Source organism: Littorina saxatilis, linkage group LG2 (genome assembly GCF_037325665.1).
Source record: "Littorina saxatilis isolate snail1 linkage group LG2, US_GU_Lsax_2.0, whole genome shotgun sequence".
Lineage (NCBI taxonomy): Eukaryota > Metazoa > Mollusca > Gastropoda > Littorinimorpha > Littorinidae > Littorina > Littorina saxatilis.
In genome coordinates, this window is record NC_090246.1 from 44,814,427 (window position 1) to 44,832,934 (window position 18,508).

At 43.2% G+C, this 18,508-nt stretch overlaps 1 protein-coding gene across 7 annotated transcripts in view; it reads right to left on the bottom strand.

The window, feature by feature from the left end:
• LOC138955311 (netrin receptor UNC5C-like) overlaps positions 1–18,508 on the bottom strand; it is a 508,460-nt gene that overhangs the window by 79,718 nt on the left and 410,234 nt on the right. For all 7 annotated transcript variants that reach the window (XM_070326944.1, XM_070326961.1, XM_070326954.1 and 4 more), the window contains one exon: positions 16,353–16,520. In XM_070326944.1, the coding sequence (XP_070183045.1) occupies positions 16,353–16,520 (168 nt within the window). The remainder of the gene's footprint in view (positions 1–16,352; positions 16,521–18,508) is intronic.

Consider the following 18,508-nt stretch of genomic DNA (forward strand, 5'->3'; position numbering starts at 1 on the left):
TCTTTCGCTGGCACACCCTGTTTCGCTCTGTCCGGTCTTTGTTTTTTGAGAGCTACAATCTCAATACCACCTTGTTTAAAGGCAGAGTAAGCCTCCCGTAAACCATCACAGATACGGTCAGGCTTTTACACACAGTACAAACACCATTTCATTTAAACACTCACCAATTGAGAACATCCTAGGTGCCCTCCGTAAAGAGTGAACAATTTTCAAAGAATTTATTTTTGCGTGGTTTATCTTACCCCTGAGCCATCGTGAACCCGTGTGATCCAGTTTTCCCTTTTCACAATGCAGTCGTCATAGTTAGTCATTTGAATGCGACTCGACGTGAGCTTATCTACAATAGCACGTTTTTTTTTATGCACGAAACAACGGCTGTGGTTCACAAGAACTCTAGCGATGGCTTTTGACTGTTGAGAGGAACGGCGATTTGCACTGATAAACCGGCCGTCGTCTGCTACGACCCTTGCGTGACCCTGCTTCCGGGCTTTTCTTTTTTTAAACTTTCACAACTTCGAATTGTTCTGATCTTGTCTTGATGAAAAACGAATTCTTTTATGATTAAAGAATGTTTGTGTAACAAGCTGTCAATTTATTATTTAGATTTTAAAAGTTAGGTCTAGCGCAAAAACGAGGCGCCGTTGTTGTTAACGGAACAAGTCTACGAAAATAAATTCTTTGAAAATGTCTCACGCTCGACAGAAAGCAGCCAGGATGTTCCCGTTCGGTGAGCGTTCAAATGGAAGTATGCTTGTACTGTATTTAGACGCTCGGGGAGCTCTGTGATGGTTTACGGGAGGCTTACTGTGCCTTTAAACCTTATAATCATGTTAATATAAAAAGCAAAGTTGTAGAATAATGATGCGTGTGTCTGTATGCTGCTTAATTTTGCTTTTTTTAAATTGTATTATTATTGAAAATAGTACTAACCTGTTGATTTTGTAGTAAGACATCTCTCTCTCTCTCTCTCTCTCTCTCTCTCTCTCTCTCTCTCTTATTCTCTCTTTTTCTCTTCCCCTCTCTCTCCCTCACCCTCTCTTTCTCTCTCTCCCTCTCTCTCTCTTCTTTCTCTCCCTCTCTCTCTCTCTCTCTCTCTTTCTCTCTCTCTCTCTCTCTCTCTCTCTCTCTCTCTCTCTCTCTCTCTCTCTCTCTCTCTCTCTCTCCCTCTCTCTCTCTCTCCCTCTTCTCTCTCTCAGTCGGTTTTCAGTGGGACCATTTTGCCTGCACTGCTTTTTCTTTAGTTTTACTTTCAATTATATTGTATATTTATTGTATATTCTATATCTCTGTGGTCGCTCGCAGTGCGAATGACAAAAAGCCGTTTCTTAGGGCAGTGCAGGAAAGCGCCGCGAAGCACTCGGCGAGCGGCTTTGGTATATGCTCGCCCACCGCCCGCCGCGTTATCCAAGATGGCGGCGGTGTTTACACTGCGATGCCGTGTAGCGTGTTTCGATCTTCTCGGCGTGGTTGTCGACGTGACCCGAGGGATCCACCGCTTTTCAAGGCCCAGCTAAATTTCCCATCATAACTACATTCTCTCTGACGATTTCACTGACCGAATCGTCTACTAGTTTAAAGGGCAGCTGTCGGGTTGCCTGGTCTCAAAAATGCGCGGAGTCGCGTGCAAAAACGCGTTTAAGAGTTTTCCGAGTTGATTCAACTAAAGACTGTTGATTTGGTCCAGAAGAAGACACTTTCATCATTAGTTTGAAACCATTAAAATGCGTGAAACTTTCTGCTAGTTCTCACAATCCGCAAAAAAACGAAGCAGTTGGCAGGCCGAAACGACTCAAAATCCGCGACCGACAACTCTGTCAGCACAAGAAAGACGCCGCAGCGTTAGCCTTGCTGTGACGTCACTCGAGGAAGCCGATAAGGCCGCTGTGAAGTTTACAGTACAATGCAGACTACAGCTGGACATCTGTAATGCTGTACGCGTGATTGATTCCTGCACAAAGTAAAGTATTAGGATGGTGGTATCTGCTCAAGACCCACGTTCCCATTTTCTCTTCTTTGATCTGACCGACTGCAACCTTTACAAGTCATTTCTAAAGTGGTTCACATGCTGTTGCTACTCCTCCAGTCCACCCGGTTAAACCATAAAGTTGCTCAACCACAGACCCTCGTGTCCCTTGTCAGCAGACACTGTACACTTATGAAGAAGGTCCGCTTGAGGTGTCACACCAATTACCGTGTACGTGTGAGGTTCTGAATTCAAGACAAAAGCCAACTCTGTCGGTGGGAAAATCTAGGAAAGAGATGATGATAATACATCTTCAGTTACTCACTTAAGTAGATAGACGAGATAAGGTAAAGGGAAGAGAGACAGAGACAAAGATGAAACAGTGGATCTAGTGTGGAAAATGGGGGAGGGGGGTTCGGCCGCAAAAAATCAAAGATGAATTTGTCAAACTGTGTTTGCGATGGTTATCGTGTGTGTGTGTGTGTGTGTGTGTGTGTGTGTGTGTGTGTGTGTGTGTGTGTGTGTGTGTGGGTGTGTGAGATAACACGTATGTGTGTGTGTGTCTGTGTATATGTGTGATAACACGTGTGTGTGTGTGTGTGTGTGTGTGTCTGTGTGTGTCTGTGTGTGAGTGTGTTTGTGTGTGTGTGTTTGTGTTCCTCGACGCGTGACAATATCTGCCAATAAGTTGAACAAAAACAGGGTTCAAGTGGAACAAAAGCAGGAGGGGGACGGAAGACATGTTATGAACTCCGTTTTTTACTGCGAAATTTTGGCCTGGGAGAAGTCACCCCATCCTAAGTTTCTCTTCACCTACCCGTGAAGTATGCTTGAGGGCTTGACTAGACAACCCGATTGCGCCCATTACACGGCATAAAGAGAGCACCGTTCAACCCGGCCGATTCCGCGGCTGACGTCACGCGTCCAAGGGAAGTAATTTTCGAGCGGGCTGCATTGACTCGGCCAAGAATGCAAACTTTCTTCGATTAAAGACATTGTAGCATGTCTAAAGTCTTCGGACTTGTGTTATCAAGCTGTCAAAATCACCAAGTAACTTTTAAGTATAGTTTCAGTTACATGATAACTCATTCTAAGGAACAGATTTTGAGAGCCACAACCCGACAGCTGCCCTTTAAGAAGTACAACTTTTTTCATATCTCGCAGCAATCGTGCTTTCTTCGTCGCCATCGTGAAGCGATTTGCCTCGTTTGTGAGCCCGTTGCATAGACCAATCCAGAGCGACTTTTCTCTGAGCGGGCTATTGTGATTCTGAGCAACGCATGGCAGAGCTGTCGCGCTGGCCTGGCGCATGGTCATAGCCAGGTGACTTGGAGGTGGTGGGAGAAATAGGACGGGGCACGGCTGTCTTGGAGAAACAGTATGATGCTTGTCCCTGTGCATAAACCGTGTGACTGAACATGAGCGCGCACGCGCGCCATGCGCAGATAGAAAGAAAGGAAGAGGGGGGGTGGGGGTTTCAAACGGCACTGAATCGTAAGCCTCGGAAGTTCAAACGTTTTCAAACTTTGACTTGAAAAGGGTGCTATCACGAGGGGGAAACCCTCTTTTGGTCAAGTTTCTCGATTCTTTTTGTTGTTGACGCAAGTCCCGGCTTCCTACCTAAATGAAACATGGACTGACCGAGGAGGAAGCAGCGTGAAATGCACATATCAAAAGTTAAGCCGCCAGGACAGAGCACACTGAGAGAGAGAGAGAGAGAGAGAGAGAGAGAGAGAGGGTGGGGGTGAGAGATAGAGGGTGTGTGAGATATATATATATATATATATATATATATATATATATATATAGAGAGAGAGAGAGAGAGAGAGAGAGAGAGAGAGAGAGAGATAGAGGGAGAGCGAGAGGGAGAGAGGGGAAAAGAGGGTGAGGGAGAGAACTGAACTGAACTGAACTGTATTTAACAAGAAGAAAGATTTCAAGGCTGGGCCTTTTCTTACAATCTGTCCTCACACACACACACACACACACACACACACACACACACACACACACACACACACACACACAAAATAACTTAGAAACTCAGAGAGAGAGAGAGAGAGAGAGAGAGAGAGACAGAGACAGAGACAGAGAGAGAGACAGAGAGACAGACAGAGAGACAGACAGACAGACAGACACAGAGAGAGGGGGGGGGGGGGGGGGGGGGGGGGGGGGGGTGTAGGAAAGGGGTAGGTAACGGAGTGATGTATTTGCTGTTGCTTAATTACGGAGACGCCAGCTCTCTCTTGTGGAGCTGTGAGGCGTGACTGCTGCCTTCGCAACGGCTTGCTTTTCATTAGCGATCTCAGGATCCTTCATACCCTCTTCCCCTCAAAAACTGCCCCCCCCCCCCCTTTCCCTCGTATTTTCTACCTGTACTCTTTTCTCCACACATACCTACGATATCTACCCGTTCACACAAACTTCTGTCATGGTGGAAGAACCGTGGCTTTCCCGGGCTCCAAAAGCATATACCGCCCCTTTCACATCACTTAAACGGTATTCTGTGTCTGATATAAGGCTCTTTTCTCCTACTTTCTCTCCGTATCAACACCTTTGTTTCAAACAGAAATGTATTTATTTGTATACAACTTTGTAATTTTCGAGGCTTGTGAAATTACTCTGAAATTCATTTTTTATGTTATATATATACATGGGTGCAACTGCTGGAAAATGAAAAAACTGAAAAGGCCGTGGTCCTTGCTGGGGGGTCCAGGAGGGCAGCGCCCTCCACTCAAAAACGAATTTTCGCATTTCAGGGAGGATTTGAATGGCCTCTTTTGACTCTAAATCTATTTCAGAACAAACGGGCTTTGCGGATATGCATAATATGTACAATCTTGTAAACTTGAAGGTATTTGTAACCACCCAGCCGAAAATGAATTTTAGCATTTTAAGAGGGGCTATTTGAGCCTCTCCTGGTTAAAAACTGAAAACAGCAACAACAAAATTTGGGGGGGAAGAATGCACAACATGAAAAATCTCTATACTTGAAGGTGTTTGGTTGCATCACTCTTGCTAGAGGGTCTACAAAAAACAAGGTCAACACATTTGAAGAAGGGTTTTAGAAGCCTCTCCTTGCCAACAAAACCTTAAAATTGGAGATGCCCAAATTAAAAATCTTGTAAACTTGAAGGTGATTGATTTTATCACCTAGTTTTGTCTTTGATTTAAAAAATGTTTACTGAATTAAAGGAAAATTACCATGCTAACAAAAAGTTTTCACAAACACAGGAAATTACAGTCACCTCCCTTGTATTACAATTTCTTTACTTGAAGCTTATGAATTTATCATTGCAGGAGGTAAATTCTCAAATGATTGTTGAACCATAGCTTCAACCAAATGAGAAACAAGTTACAAGTCACTGAGTTTGTTTCAATTGAATACTTTCAAAAGGGCTAACTCCTCAGGTTAAAAAGAAGAAGGTTTAGACAAAAACAGAAACCTCCAGAGTTATATCCCTTGCCATGCACATGCAATCTTCTGATGCTGCTTTTTCATTTTAGGAGTTAAATTCGCAAATGATCGTTGAATCATAGCTTGAATTAAAAGAGAAATAAGTTTCAAGCAAGCTTGTTTCAGTTGCCAACTTTCTAAAGGACTCAATGTATCTGAAGCGAAATACCTCTGGTTCATAGACCAGGAATGCAAATGTTCTCTACCACTGAAGGTCTCTGAATCCCTGAAAGTGGGGTATATAAGGAAGGCTAAATACACAGCATTTAAGATGCCACATTCACCAGTATGACATGATATCCTTCCCCCCCTCTACAACCTTGGCACCTTTACACAACCGTCCCTATCAGGCATGGTCAAAGGTGGCTGACCTCTCAAGCAACCCCCCACCCAAACACCAGAATTTTCAAAAAACCGGATTTTCCGTCTGCAGCCTCCTGAGAAAAACGAAAATTCCGTCCTAGACGGAAGAGTTGCACCCATGTATATATATATATATATATATATATATATATATATTGGCGTGCTCTTACTGCTCTCCCCACTTTCTACTCACCGAAAACTCTCCGACATGAATTCCCTCCACTACTTTTATGTCAGCACAAATCTCTTTAGATGTGTACAAATACTTTCCATTACCACTTTTATCACTCTAATCTCTGGCAGAAGCTTCAGCTGCTTCCTCAGTAAATTTCCCTCCTCCACCCCCTCCCGTCTCCATACAATACTAGTGCCTGCGAGTCGACACGACAGCCTATTATTTATTGGAATTGAGGCCGTACAGTCCAAGATTTCCAGCAGCATCAGCAAGAGGCATGGTCGGGTTTCAGACGGATTAACGGTCGTAAATCATGGGAAGGGCGAATGGCGGTGTGTGATGTGGCCATTCCTGGTTCTGCTCGTCACGAGGCTTATCGCTCTATCCCCGTCGCTAACCACCGCTCTCCACAACGTGCATCCTCCGTCTTCAAACACGTTAACAACCAGCAATTTTGATGTATTGGCAAATGAAACGAAGAAACTATCTGAGTACCAACACTTTTTTTTCGAGGGAAGAAAAGTTCGGCAAGTGAAAACTTGACAGTGATAACTTTCTGCGTATTTCAGCTTTCTGCAAAGCTTTTTTATTTGAACTTTTTACCCAAAACATTAAATTTACATGTACATGTACGTCAGTAAATTAAAGCAAAACAAAGTGTCACAACAAAAACTCTTCCCCCGAGACACAATACATTTCAAAATTACACTTCTTCCGCTATTTTAATCATTCTTCTTGTGCATATACCCGTTTCTTGTTGTTTAAATGCCAGACTTTGGAGAATTACACAAGTGAGAGGGGACATGGAGAGAAGGAGGCGGAGGAGAGAAACAGTCAGAGCAAACTATCCTTGCTCAGCGGATGGTTGATTTATTTTTCTTATAATAATAATAATAATAATAAATGAGCATTTATATAGCGCAACATCATAACTTTACAATTATGCTCTTTGCGCTTGACACATTTAAAATTAAAACACAGTTATACAAGCATTTACATCTACATTCATAGTCAACAACGCTTAATTAAAAGCATACACCATCAAACATACATTACAAAAGATTCTTCCACTAACTAAGTAATAAAAACATGAATAAAATAGGTAGTGAAAAACAAGGAAATAGCAGCTGAATACCCTTAATCAAACAGAACATGTTATCAACAATACTGAAAACAGTATACGCGTCAGCACACAGTGTGAATAGTCTCGCTCATGCAGAGCCACTGGCCCGATGGTTGTCTACCTTTCAGATGCTATGGTGCGCCAAAATGATATTACTATCGTTAACTGTTATATAGGGTTTTGAAACTATCGTTAACTGTTATATAGAGTTTCGAAACTATCGTTATCTGTTATATAGAGTTTCGAAACTATCGTTAACTGTTATATAGAGCATTATTGCTAAAACTATGTATAACAGATAACGAGGGTTTTGCAAAACGGCGGGATGGTGCGCGCAAGTGATATTACTATCGTTAACTGTTATATAGAGTTTCTAAAAAATAGCGAAGGCGTAGTCGGATGTTCCGATGCCGGCAACATGGCTGATGAACGTTTCGTTCGAGTGAATTTGCACTAAATTACTACAACATTTAGTAGATCATATTCAACTAACCGTCGTCTGTTAAGTCCATTATTTCGCTGCTTCGTTTAATGCTTCGTTAAGAATCAAGTAATCAAATCTTTGTTTACCGCGAATATTCTGTACGGGCCTACCGCCTTCAAACCGCACACGTGGAAAACGGTACGGCCGAACTGAGTACAAATGATATGATAAAGCTAATATTAAACAAACTCAACAATAATTTGAGAAGACGACAACAGAAGAACGGTCAAGCATTTCCTAATGTTGTAGTTTTTAAAAAATTGTGTTTCTAGTTGAAATGTACATTTCGTAGCAAAAAGACAGTTTTGCAAAAGCATTTCAGGGTTTTCCCATTTGGGAACGATACCGACGCGCTTTTGATAAAACTATCGTTAGCTGTTATATAGAGTTTCAGAAACTCTATATAACAGCTAACGACAGTTTCGAAACTCTATATAACAGTTAACGATAGTTTCAAAACCCTATATAACAGTTAACGATAGTAATATCAATTTGGCGCACCATAAGATGCGTCCCGCTGGGAGAGGTTTATGCTACCTCATAGTCGGGTAATGCAGAAAACTGGTAGTTCGTGAACACAATCATGCTGCCTGACTCATTGTCTTTTCAATACAGTACATACTCTTGTTCTATTGCCGGTGTCACGAACTGAAAACTCTGCCTGAACAATCCTTCTTATTGCGGTCAATGCGCATGCGCTAACATGGAAAGATTAATCAGGTCGTGAACAACCTAACCCTAACCCTTACCCTAACCCTAACTCTAACCCATGGTTCGTTCGGTCAAAGGGTCGCATTTTTTAAGTCCAAGATTGGTGCATGCGCATTGACCGCAATGAGAAGGATTGTTCAGCAGAGGTTTCAGTTCGTGACACCGGGCCAGAACGCTGTCAGTCCAAAGCAGTCAGAGACGTCGGCACGTCCTCGAGGTGAAAAGTTTGTTCAAAAAGTGTCGGTGGCTCGGGAAGTAGGACTGCGTGTGGCTGGAACTATACACGGCATACCTGGTGTTGTGATCACCCGTGTCACGCGCGGTTTGCTCCATTGTTTACAGTGGCTGTGGAGCGACGCTGATGGGCAAGTAGTGGCCGCATAGCTCTGTAGACATGCCGTCAAGCTAGTTTTTGTGTGCCCTATACCTGCGCATCACGCTGATTGTATAGATCTATATATTTTCGATTTCAGAATTTGATAGGAAATACAATGCAATCATTTCTAAATCAGTTTATGAATATTCGATTTAAATGAAAAAACGTAATTAACAAACTAATTAACTTCTAATTAACTTAGCTTCCGAGCTTTTAAGCTTCCGAGCTGAAATGCAATCCCACAGTCCGCGGACTGAGTCAAAGATTGCTTGACCAAAATTTCAATCAATTTGGTTGAAAAATGAGGTCGTGACAGTGCCGCGTCAACTATCACTCAAAGCCGAATATGACGTCATCAAAGACATTTGTTGAAAAAAATGAAAGAATAAAACAAGTCGCGTAAGGCGAAAATACAACATTTAGTCAAGTAGCTGTCGAACTCACAGAATGAAACTGAACGCAATGCAACGCAGCAAGACCGTATACTCGTAGCATCGTCAGTCCACCGCTCACGGCAAAGGCAGTGAAATTGACAAGAAGAGCGGGGGAGTAGTTGCGCTGAGAAGGATAGCACGCTCTTCTGTACCTCTCTTCGTTTTAACTTTCTGAGCGTGTTTTTAATCCAAACATATCATATCTATATGTTTTTGGAATCAGGAACCGACAAGGAATAAGATGAAAGTGTTTTTAAATTGATTTCGAAAATTTAATTTTGATAATAATTTTTATATATTTAATTTTCAGAGCTTGTTTTTAATCCAAATATAACATATTTATATGTTTTTGGAATCAGCAACTGATGGAGAATAAGATGAACGTAAATTTGGATCGTTTTATAAAAATTTTTTTTTTTTTTTACAATTTTCAGATTTTTAATGACCAAAGTCATTAATTAATTTTTAAGCCACCAAGCTGAAATGCAATACCGAAGTCCGGGCTTCGTCGAAGATTACTTGACCAAAATTTCAACCAATTTGGTTGAAAAATGAGGGCGTGACAGTGCCGCCTCAACTTTCACAAAAAGCCGGATATGACGTCATCAAAGACATTTATAAAAAAAATGAAAAAAACGTATGGGGATTCCATACCCAGGAACTCTCATGTCAAATTTCATAAAGATCGGTCCAGTAGTTTAGTCTGAATCGCTCTACACACACACACAGACAGACACAGACAGACACAGACAGACAGACACACACACAGACACACACACGCACGCACGCACATACACCACGACCCTCGTCTCGATTCCCCCCTCTACGTTAAAACATTTAGTCAAAACTTGACTAAATGTAAAAACCACGTCTAGGAAAATTTGTATGTAACGTTTCATGAAGATCGGTGCAGTAGTTTTCTCTGAATCGCTCTACACACACACACACACAAACACACCACCACCACCCTCGTCTTGATCTTTGTTAAAAGAATTCGTCAAAACTTAACTAAATATAACACAATGATGACTCGCTTCTCACTGGCACAAGTCACGGTTTATTCTACCAAGACTACATGATTCGCATTATGAGGGGCAAAACCGACCAAGATTGCAGAATATAAAACGCACTGCTCCTCCCCCCCCCCCCTCCTTCAAGCCCTTGTCCCCCTCCATACATTTCGACTGGAGCCCAATCAGTGCGTTATAGCGGTGATGCTTTCATATATCGTTTTACATTCCCGATACCAATAACCTCACGCCCAGCCACGGTCCGCCATGTTCGCACCCTGGCTGCTCATGACGTCTCCAATCACTGACGGGGAATGTGTTCATAGAACTAGCGACGAACGAGCGTCATCTTCACGGGGGGTTCTGTGCTGCTGTTATGCCTCGTCGTCTGAAACCCAGCCTTATCATACGAAAGAGACCGACACTGCTTTCAGAGTGGTGCGCACAGTTATTTACACAAGCGACTTTTTGTTTTGGTGCTGGGAACATATTCCTGCCGAGCTACTCAACTAGACTTTCTTTTGTCACAAACAGGCGGAAATTGTATTCTTCTTTCACTGTCCAGAGAAACGTATTGCTGAAATGTATGACCTTTGCTTTTCCACGTGAGCACACTGACGCTGACATAAGCGGATGTAACCAAGATTCCTGAGTGCACATGCAGGGTCCCCACTGGTTTTTAGAAACAAAATTCCATGACTTTTCCATGACTTTCCATGAGCCTCAATAACATTTTCCATGACTAGATCCACAGGTCGCCATTTCCGAACACGCAAACTGTTTACGTCTTGTCACTGCCAGTTTTGACACTGGCTTGCTTTGCACTGAATTTGAGTCAGTTTCTACGCAGTGTCTCTTCGACAAGCAAGTCAAACATTTGCTACGCAGTCAGATTATCGGTAATGTTTGCTGGTCCTGTCATTTCACTAAACTGGACCACAGGCGGAAGGTATCGTTCACTGGACCACTACTTTCATAGAAAGACTTTCTGTGAAAGTAGTGGTCCAGTGAAACAGGCGGAAGGTATCGTTCACTGGACCACTACTTTCATAGAAAGACTTACAGTTCATTGCGAAGATCTTCCTTGGTAATTCGTTCCAATTCCGCATACTTTTTGTTGTCAAGAAACAACTCGAAAGAAAGTTTCAAACTCATCATCCTCCATCTTGCTTGTCGAAGCGCTAAAGTACTTTATCGATGCAAAAACAAAAGCAGAAAACTTCGACGAAACCGACTCAAATGCAGCGCAGACGACACGACGAGATAACGGAAGGAAGTGAGCCTCGCTTTGGCTCAAGTGCCGTTAAAAATATCGTTATTCTCGTATGCAAATACGAACGAGAAGTTGGTCATACGAACAAGCCTTGTGCTGGCGACGCAAATCGCTGCTGGCTGGCAAAGGGGGGGATGGCTGGGCGACGAAAATAGCCGCTGGCGTGCTAAAGGTTAATTTTTTTTTCTTTCTTATTTTTGTTAAATTCCATGACTTTCCATGACTTTAATTGAAATTCCATGACTTTCCAGGCCTGGAAAATTAAAAATCAAATTCCATGACTTTCCAGGTTTTCCATGACCTGTACGAACCCTGACATGACGGTATGCGCTTTGCCGTGTCTCACAGGCTAGAGTTACCAGTCCACAAAGCAGTTCTCAATGCAAACTAAGAAAGGCAACCAGTGAATATCCCCCCCCCCCGAACACCCCCCGATTATGACCCGAACTGTACTGAAATGTGCTGGGCTGACGCGTTGTCGTATTGGCTGCTATGTTCTGTCTAGGCTGCGTTCCATCTGGCTTTTCTGCTTTACACCGCACCATGCATGTTTTACTGTTGTTTTATTTCACACCTTTGCCGATGTTTTTGTAGTCTGCATAGCACTGCAGTGCGTCGCCGCGTTGCTCTGCGCTTTAGATGGCCTGAGTCCACTGGATCAAAGCAGTATAGTGCTAAACGCGGTCGTTGCTCAACCGAAAAAAAAACAAGAAAAAAAAACCCCATCAGAACGAAACCAGTCCACACCTACTTCCAGCTCTATCTCCATTTCAGCGTCTAAATCACTGCGTCTTTTGCAGCCCCCCCCCCCCCCCCTCATCCAGGCCTGATTTATCTGCCCACACTCTTGTCGATCAGCAAAGGTTTAGCTTTTTCAATGTAGAAAGGAGCTTTGAGCCATACAACCACGGCGGACTCCCTAAACAAATCCATTAGCATTCAGAAAACCGGCACGGTTGGCCTAGTGGTCGGGAGGTCGTGGGTTCGAACCCCGGCCGGGTCATACCTAAGACTAGGTAGTGGCTGCTCCGCCTGGCGTCTGGCATTATGGGGTTAGTGCTAGGACTGGTTGGTCCGGTGTCAGAATAATGTGACTGGGTGAGACATGAAAGCCTGTGCTGCGACTTCTGTCTTGTGTGTGGCGCACGTTATATGTCAAAGCAGCACCGCCCTTCGTGGTCGGCTGGGCGTTAAGCAAGCAAACAAACAAACAAACAAACAAACAAACAAAAGCATTCAGAAAAGGCAGGGCGGCTCAAAGAGAGGGAGACAGTTTTATCATACGCACCGGTACCCCCCCCCCCCCCCCCACCCTATAATCCTTGCGTCGTTTTGTCAAGTCAGGCCCTGACAGGCAAATGAGCGGCCAAGAAAAACGAGAGTTGATTTGTCGCGCTACACAGTGATATCAGGCGGTCTGACGGCCTCATAGGTGGTCCTCATGGTTAAGGAGGCATTCTGTATGTAAATCGTGATAAAGAAAGGTACCCTCCAGTCGTATGTAATCTTTGCAGAACCCACAGGGCGCAGCAACTCAGATCAAGAAACGAGATTAATTTCAAAAGAAGACATGGTCTAGAACTAGCAGCGGTAATAATAAGAGTGGTAATAAAGGTTTGATGCTTGTCACACAGTGGTTTAATAGCTGACACAGTCTAACCACACCGTCGCGATATAACTTTCGTGGTTGAAAACGACGTTAAACACCAAATAAAGAAAGAAAGTCTAGCCACAACTGAAGCGGAACTGGTTTGGATTGGAACCATTCCAACTTGTAACTGTCGTTTCCTGTTTTTATCATTTTTTTCCAGAACACAAGCTCCCCTCGTTGTTATTAGCAATGAAACTGCCAGGCCTGAAGTGTCGTGCTTGAAGCATGTTTTCCATTATAAATAATGCACTGTGCATTTTTTACTCGATTATCACGGCGCAGACATCAGTTTGTATATATGGACAAGTGACGTTTGTGTCGGTTCTGTAACTCAGTCTCCCACAAGACGTTTTCATGACGCCTCCTAGACCTGCGTCACGAACACCCTGAAAATGTTGCCCATGTATTAAAAAAAATTCCTTTTCAGTAACTTCATCATTCACATCACCCATCCCCGGCCGACAAGCACAAACACACGCACGCGCGCCCGTCAGCTAGCTGGAGAAGGATAAGCCGTCCCGCCATTCAAAAGCAGGGGACATAAATTTCACCCCGAGACTGTCTGGCTCTTCTTGTCACTTCCCTCGTCACTCATACTAGCTGGCAGCCACAAAGCATCTCATACTGGGCGCAGAAATGTCTCCACTGCGTTCTTTTGCTCAGACGGTCATCTGACCAAACAATATCCCATCCAAACATGAGAGCTTCGCAACTTGCCACAAGGAAACAGGCTTAACAACTGCCTAAGTTCTATCAGCTAACACAATATTGTGGCCACCAGGCGACTAAAAGAGTGTTTTTGACGAGCACAGTGGGCTGAAGCTGTTGTGAAGATGGAGCAGTAAGAGGGCAGAATATCAGGACCGCCTGGCCACAAGGTGCCTCGCGACATGTCGCAGGTCTTTGAGAGCCTGCTTCCTGGACCCTAATGCTACAACGGTTGTGTGAAGAAAGTGTTGTGTCGCCTGCTGTCGACATTGTTCACACTCGACACTCGTTTTGTCACGTGTTGCGCAAATAATGCTACAGAAGGGAGGTCTCACCGACTGGTCTGCATATGTTTGTGTGTGTGTGTATGTGTGTGTGTGTGTGTGTGTGTGCGTGTGTGTGTGTGTGCGTGCGTGTATGTGTGTGTGTGTGTGTGTGTGTGTGTACGTACGTGTGTACGTGCGTGTGCACGTGTGTGCACGTCATGTGTGTGTGTATGTGAAAGAGAGAGAGAGAGAGAGAGAGAGAGAGAGAGAGAGAGAGAGAGAGAGAGAGAGAGAGAGAGAGAGAGACTCAGACTCAGAACTTTATTACAAAAGGATAAAGGTCTTAGGCAAAGCCTATTCGTCCAACCTGTCCTTTATACAACACATAAAGACAGACGCACATAAAAAAATATAAATTCAATCATATAAAATACAGAAATACATTGTATGGAATGCAACACAATGTGCATTTAAGGAATTACATAAGGAGAACTCAAAAATTACAAAATTACATTGACATAGTTATACCTTTCATTTGGGGAATAAAGTTGCTCCGATCAGCTACACATCCGTTAACACTAGTACAAAATGTTCAACAAAATAATCGAACAAGACATTTAATTCACGAATGATGTGTGAACGTGACTGTCTCTTAAACATTTTCACTGAAGTTGCATTTCTTATCTGTTGGGGGAAGGAGTTCCAGAGAAACGCTCCCGAGAAGGCTAAGAGAGAGAGAGAGAGAGAGAGAGAGAGAGAGAGAGAGAGAGAGAGAGAGAGAGAGAGAGAGAGACTAAAACTATGCGACTGTTAGTTCATGTATATGTTCATACGCGTGCGCGCGCACGTGCAAAGGACTGTGTACATGCTGGCTTCAAGAATCTGAGTTAGTTTTGTACAAATTCAAACAAAAGTGAATAGGAACACACCCCAAACAATGGAAACACGCCAATTATCTGGCTAATGCACTGTACTCTCGACGATGCCAAAACAATTTAGCTCTCAAACTGATAACTGCGACTGCGGTGTTTGTATAGCAAAACAGAGAACAGCCACGCTTCCTCGACAAAGAATAGCTCCGAATTCCAAAGAATATATAACTCCACTCTCCCCCCCAACACTGTATAGCTGTTGACACAGCTGCGCTAGAAATTTAATGTTTTACCCTTCCACTGTTTTTCCTTTGTCTGTACAGAGAACTCAAACGACTTTCCGCACTAAAAAAAAAAAGAGGAAAAGAAAGAGGCTAGACAAGGTTTTTCCCCCTGCAAGCGAGTAGGTAAACTGAGCTTGCCGAAAAGAAACTGTTTGTTTTACAGACTGGAGAAAAAAGGAAAGAAAAAGAAAACCTCTTGCTACGTATTACCACTACACCCCGCTCCCCCACTTTTCGTTTCTACGGTTTAACATTTCTTTACATTTTTACCAGAAATAACGTCTGGACGATGGGAGTGCATTCATCTCTGTCTCTCTCTCTCACTCTCTCTGTCTGTCTGTCTCTCTCTCTGTCTCTCATGATCTTCCAGGTCAAGAGCAAAGAAATGAATGAATACAGCAACGGCTGTGTTTTCAGAGATCAAAAGGAAAATTGACTAACCTCAAGAAGACACTCGGTGCTAAATGAATGCTGGTGGTTCTGTTTGGCTGAACTCGCATTACAAGAAGCCAGACGATACCTTATCTACGGTATTAGAGGAGACAAGGCTAGCAGGGGAATTTGTACGCTTCCTTTGACCGGGTTATATTTGATTTTCTTACATTTTCACATTTTTCTGGCGCTGCAAACACGCTTACATCGATCTCACAGAGATAACTTGATACTATTTTTCAAATCCATTTTGCAAAGATCTTCTGCTTGATCAGTAGGGTTTGGTTTCACCTAACTAACATCAAGCTTATTTACATGAAAGTGTCTCCCTGCAGATGTTTAACAAAAGCCTCTTCCCTTTCATATTCTGAAAAAAGGACTCGAAAAGGCAAGGCGAATACAATACACCCGCGTGAATATTAAACTGTCACGTCTTATTTTGATACAACATAAAACACTTATTCAAAGAAGACGAACACAAAGACTAGAAAGAGCAAGGGACAATTAACAATGGAATTCTAACGTGTAAGTTCTTCGAAATCTCGAACACTTACTTCAACTTCATAACCAACTCAAGAACACGAGGAACAGAACTGAGAACGATGTCTTCCCCAACACACTCCAGCAGTTATTTTCTTGAACGTGGGGTCAAGCGTCAAGGTGTCAATGTGAACCAGAACATACATAACAGAGTCAAATGACTTAAACAGAGGCTGAACCAAGGCAACTTCCGTTCCAAAGGTAGGTTTAGGGCATGAAAGTCTGCTCACCTGGGCAGAGGGAGGTGCAGTCGACGAATGCCTGGGACTCGCCGATACAGGGTGCACCGCCGTTTAGCGGGGCAGGGTTGTCACAGGCACGTGTACGACGTTTCTTCCCCTTGCCGCATGTCGCCGAGCAGTCGGACCAATCTGTCCACGCTGACCAACCGCCGTCCCCTGTACACACACACACACACACACACACACACACACACACACACACACACACACACACACACACACACACACACACACACACACACACACACATTACACGAACTGAGTACTTTTTTTCTTTCTATTAAGCAGGTAGTCATGAGATCATTTTTTTCAGTTGTGAAATTAGCTGTGTGGCTGACGTCGTAGACATTTTAGAGCCTTCTGCCTTCCTCAGATTGCATTTGATTTGATTGGTTGTATGCACGACAAACAACAGACGTTCATCACAGAGCATTATGTAAAGTAGGAGCGGTACCTATGTAAGTGTACATACAAACAAACCCCGCCCCCTCGGCAACAAACCGCCATCATTTCCCACCAGTAGACTATTCTCAACCTTGTCTGATGTGCTGATATCCCACAGCTGTCACATCAACATACTTCACAAACTATTTACGCCCTCTCCGCCAGTCTCAGCACAACAGACGTACACGCTTGACAGAAGCAACTCGACTCTCTTTTTGCAATAAACTGCAGAGTAACACACACATTAACAAACAAACAAACAAACAAAAACACATACAGGGTGACCCAAAAAAATGCAACCCTCAAAAATGCTAATAACTTCTACATCGGTTGACCGAATCCCTTCATATTTTGGGGACATGAACTTCAGCCACTGCATGACCCTTTCACAAAGTGTGAGTTATATATTCTAAAGGGTCTGACTTTTGTGCAATTTCAAAATAAGTTGCCAAATTCGGCGATCGACTCAACAGTACGAGGTTCGAAATTGAGCGGCAGCCAAACTAACCCAATTTAAGCCCTCCAAATTTTTACCTTTGGAGTAATTCGAATGACATACTATACCTTAATCAACATTAGACATTCACTGACTTGAATACAGCAATTAAAGACAGGATCAGGTCATTTCCCATGAATGAATGCGTTTTTGTCATTGATGAATATTGTGCGACATTGTGCAAGTGTAACTTTACAATGAAGGGTTTAATTGTTTCGGTCATTTGAGTTTAGGCAAATATTTTCATAGTTGTTGTGCATGAACTTCAGTTTGTCCACGACCATTCTACAAAGTTTTGAGTCCGTAGGTAAAATGGTCCGACATTTAACGTTTCTCCAAAATGTGTTCCAAATTACACATCCGAACTTGTCATTGGCACTGAAGCTTTTCTGTCTAAGGATTGCCCTGAACCTAGCTGTAACTTCTTTCTTCAGGTCACCAATGATCTAAAAGGTGAAAGGGGTGTTTGTGTATACTCAGACATTCAGATAATCCAAAAGTTCAAAGTCTGGAGGGTTTAAATCAGGTAAGAATTGTTACCGCGCAATGTCAAATTCCGTTCTGTTAAGTCGATCGCCGAATTTGGCAACTTTTTGTAATTTGCATAACATTCAGAACACTTAAAGTACAAAATCGCCACTTTGTGGAAGGGTCATGCATAGGCTGAAGTTTATGTCAGCCAAATTTAAAGTGATTCGGGCAACAGATGTAGAGGTTATTAGCATTTTAGAGGATTTCACTTTTTGGGGGTCACCCTGTACATTTGTGAACTGAAAGGTGTGAAGCTGTTGAAAACTTTAGTGCCAGAATACCTCGATTTTTTTGACTAAAAGACCATATGTTTTCTTCCGAGCTGATAAATTGCTCATTACTTGCCCTTCCTGCAGTGTAAGTGCAAACTGAGTCTTCATCATGCTGTAGGTGTGGGAATGATACCACGATCTATCTGGCTGAATGTCATCAGCTCCTTCCCTTTTTTATCTCCTTGCAGCTTCTCCAAGGGCTGCTTCAGCTAAACACAAATCCTTCAGCACCTCATCAGACAATGGGGGAAAAACAAACGGGACCCGAGAGGTCTCAAAAACAACTGCACGGCAATAACAAAATCGGGGTCTAGCCCTTTTCCCCTTAGAAAACAGTCATAGGCATACCCAAGCTGTAAATAATTCATTTCTCCTCCTCTCTTGATCTCGATCCTAACTCT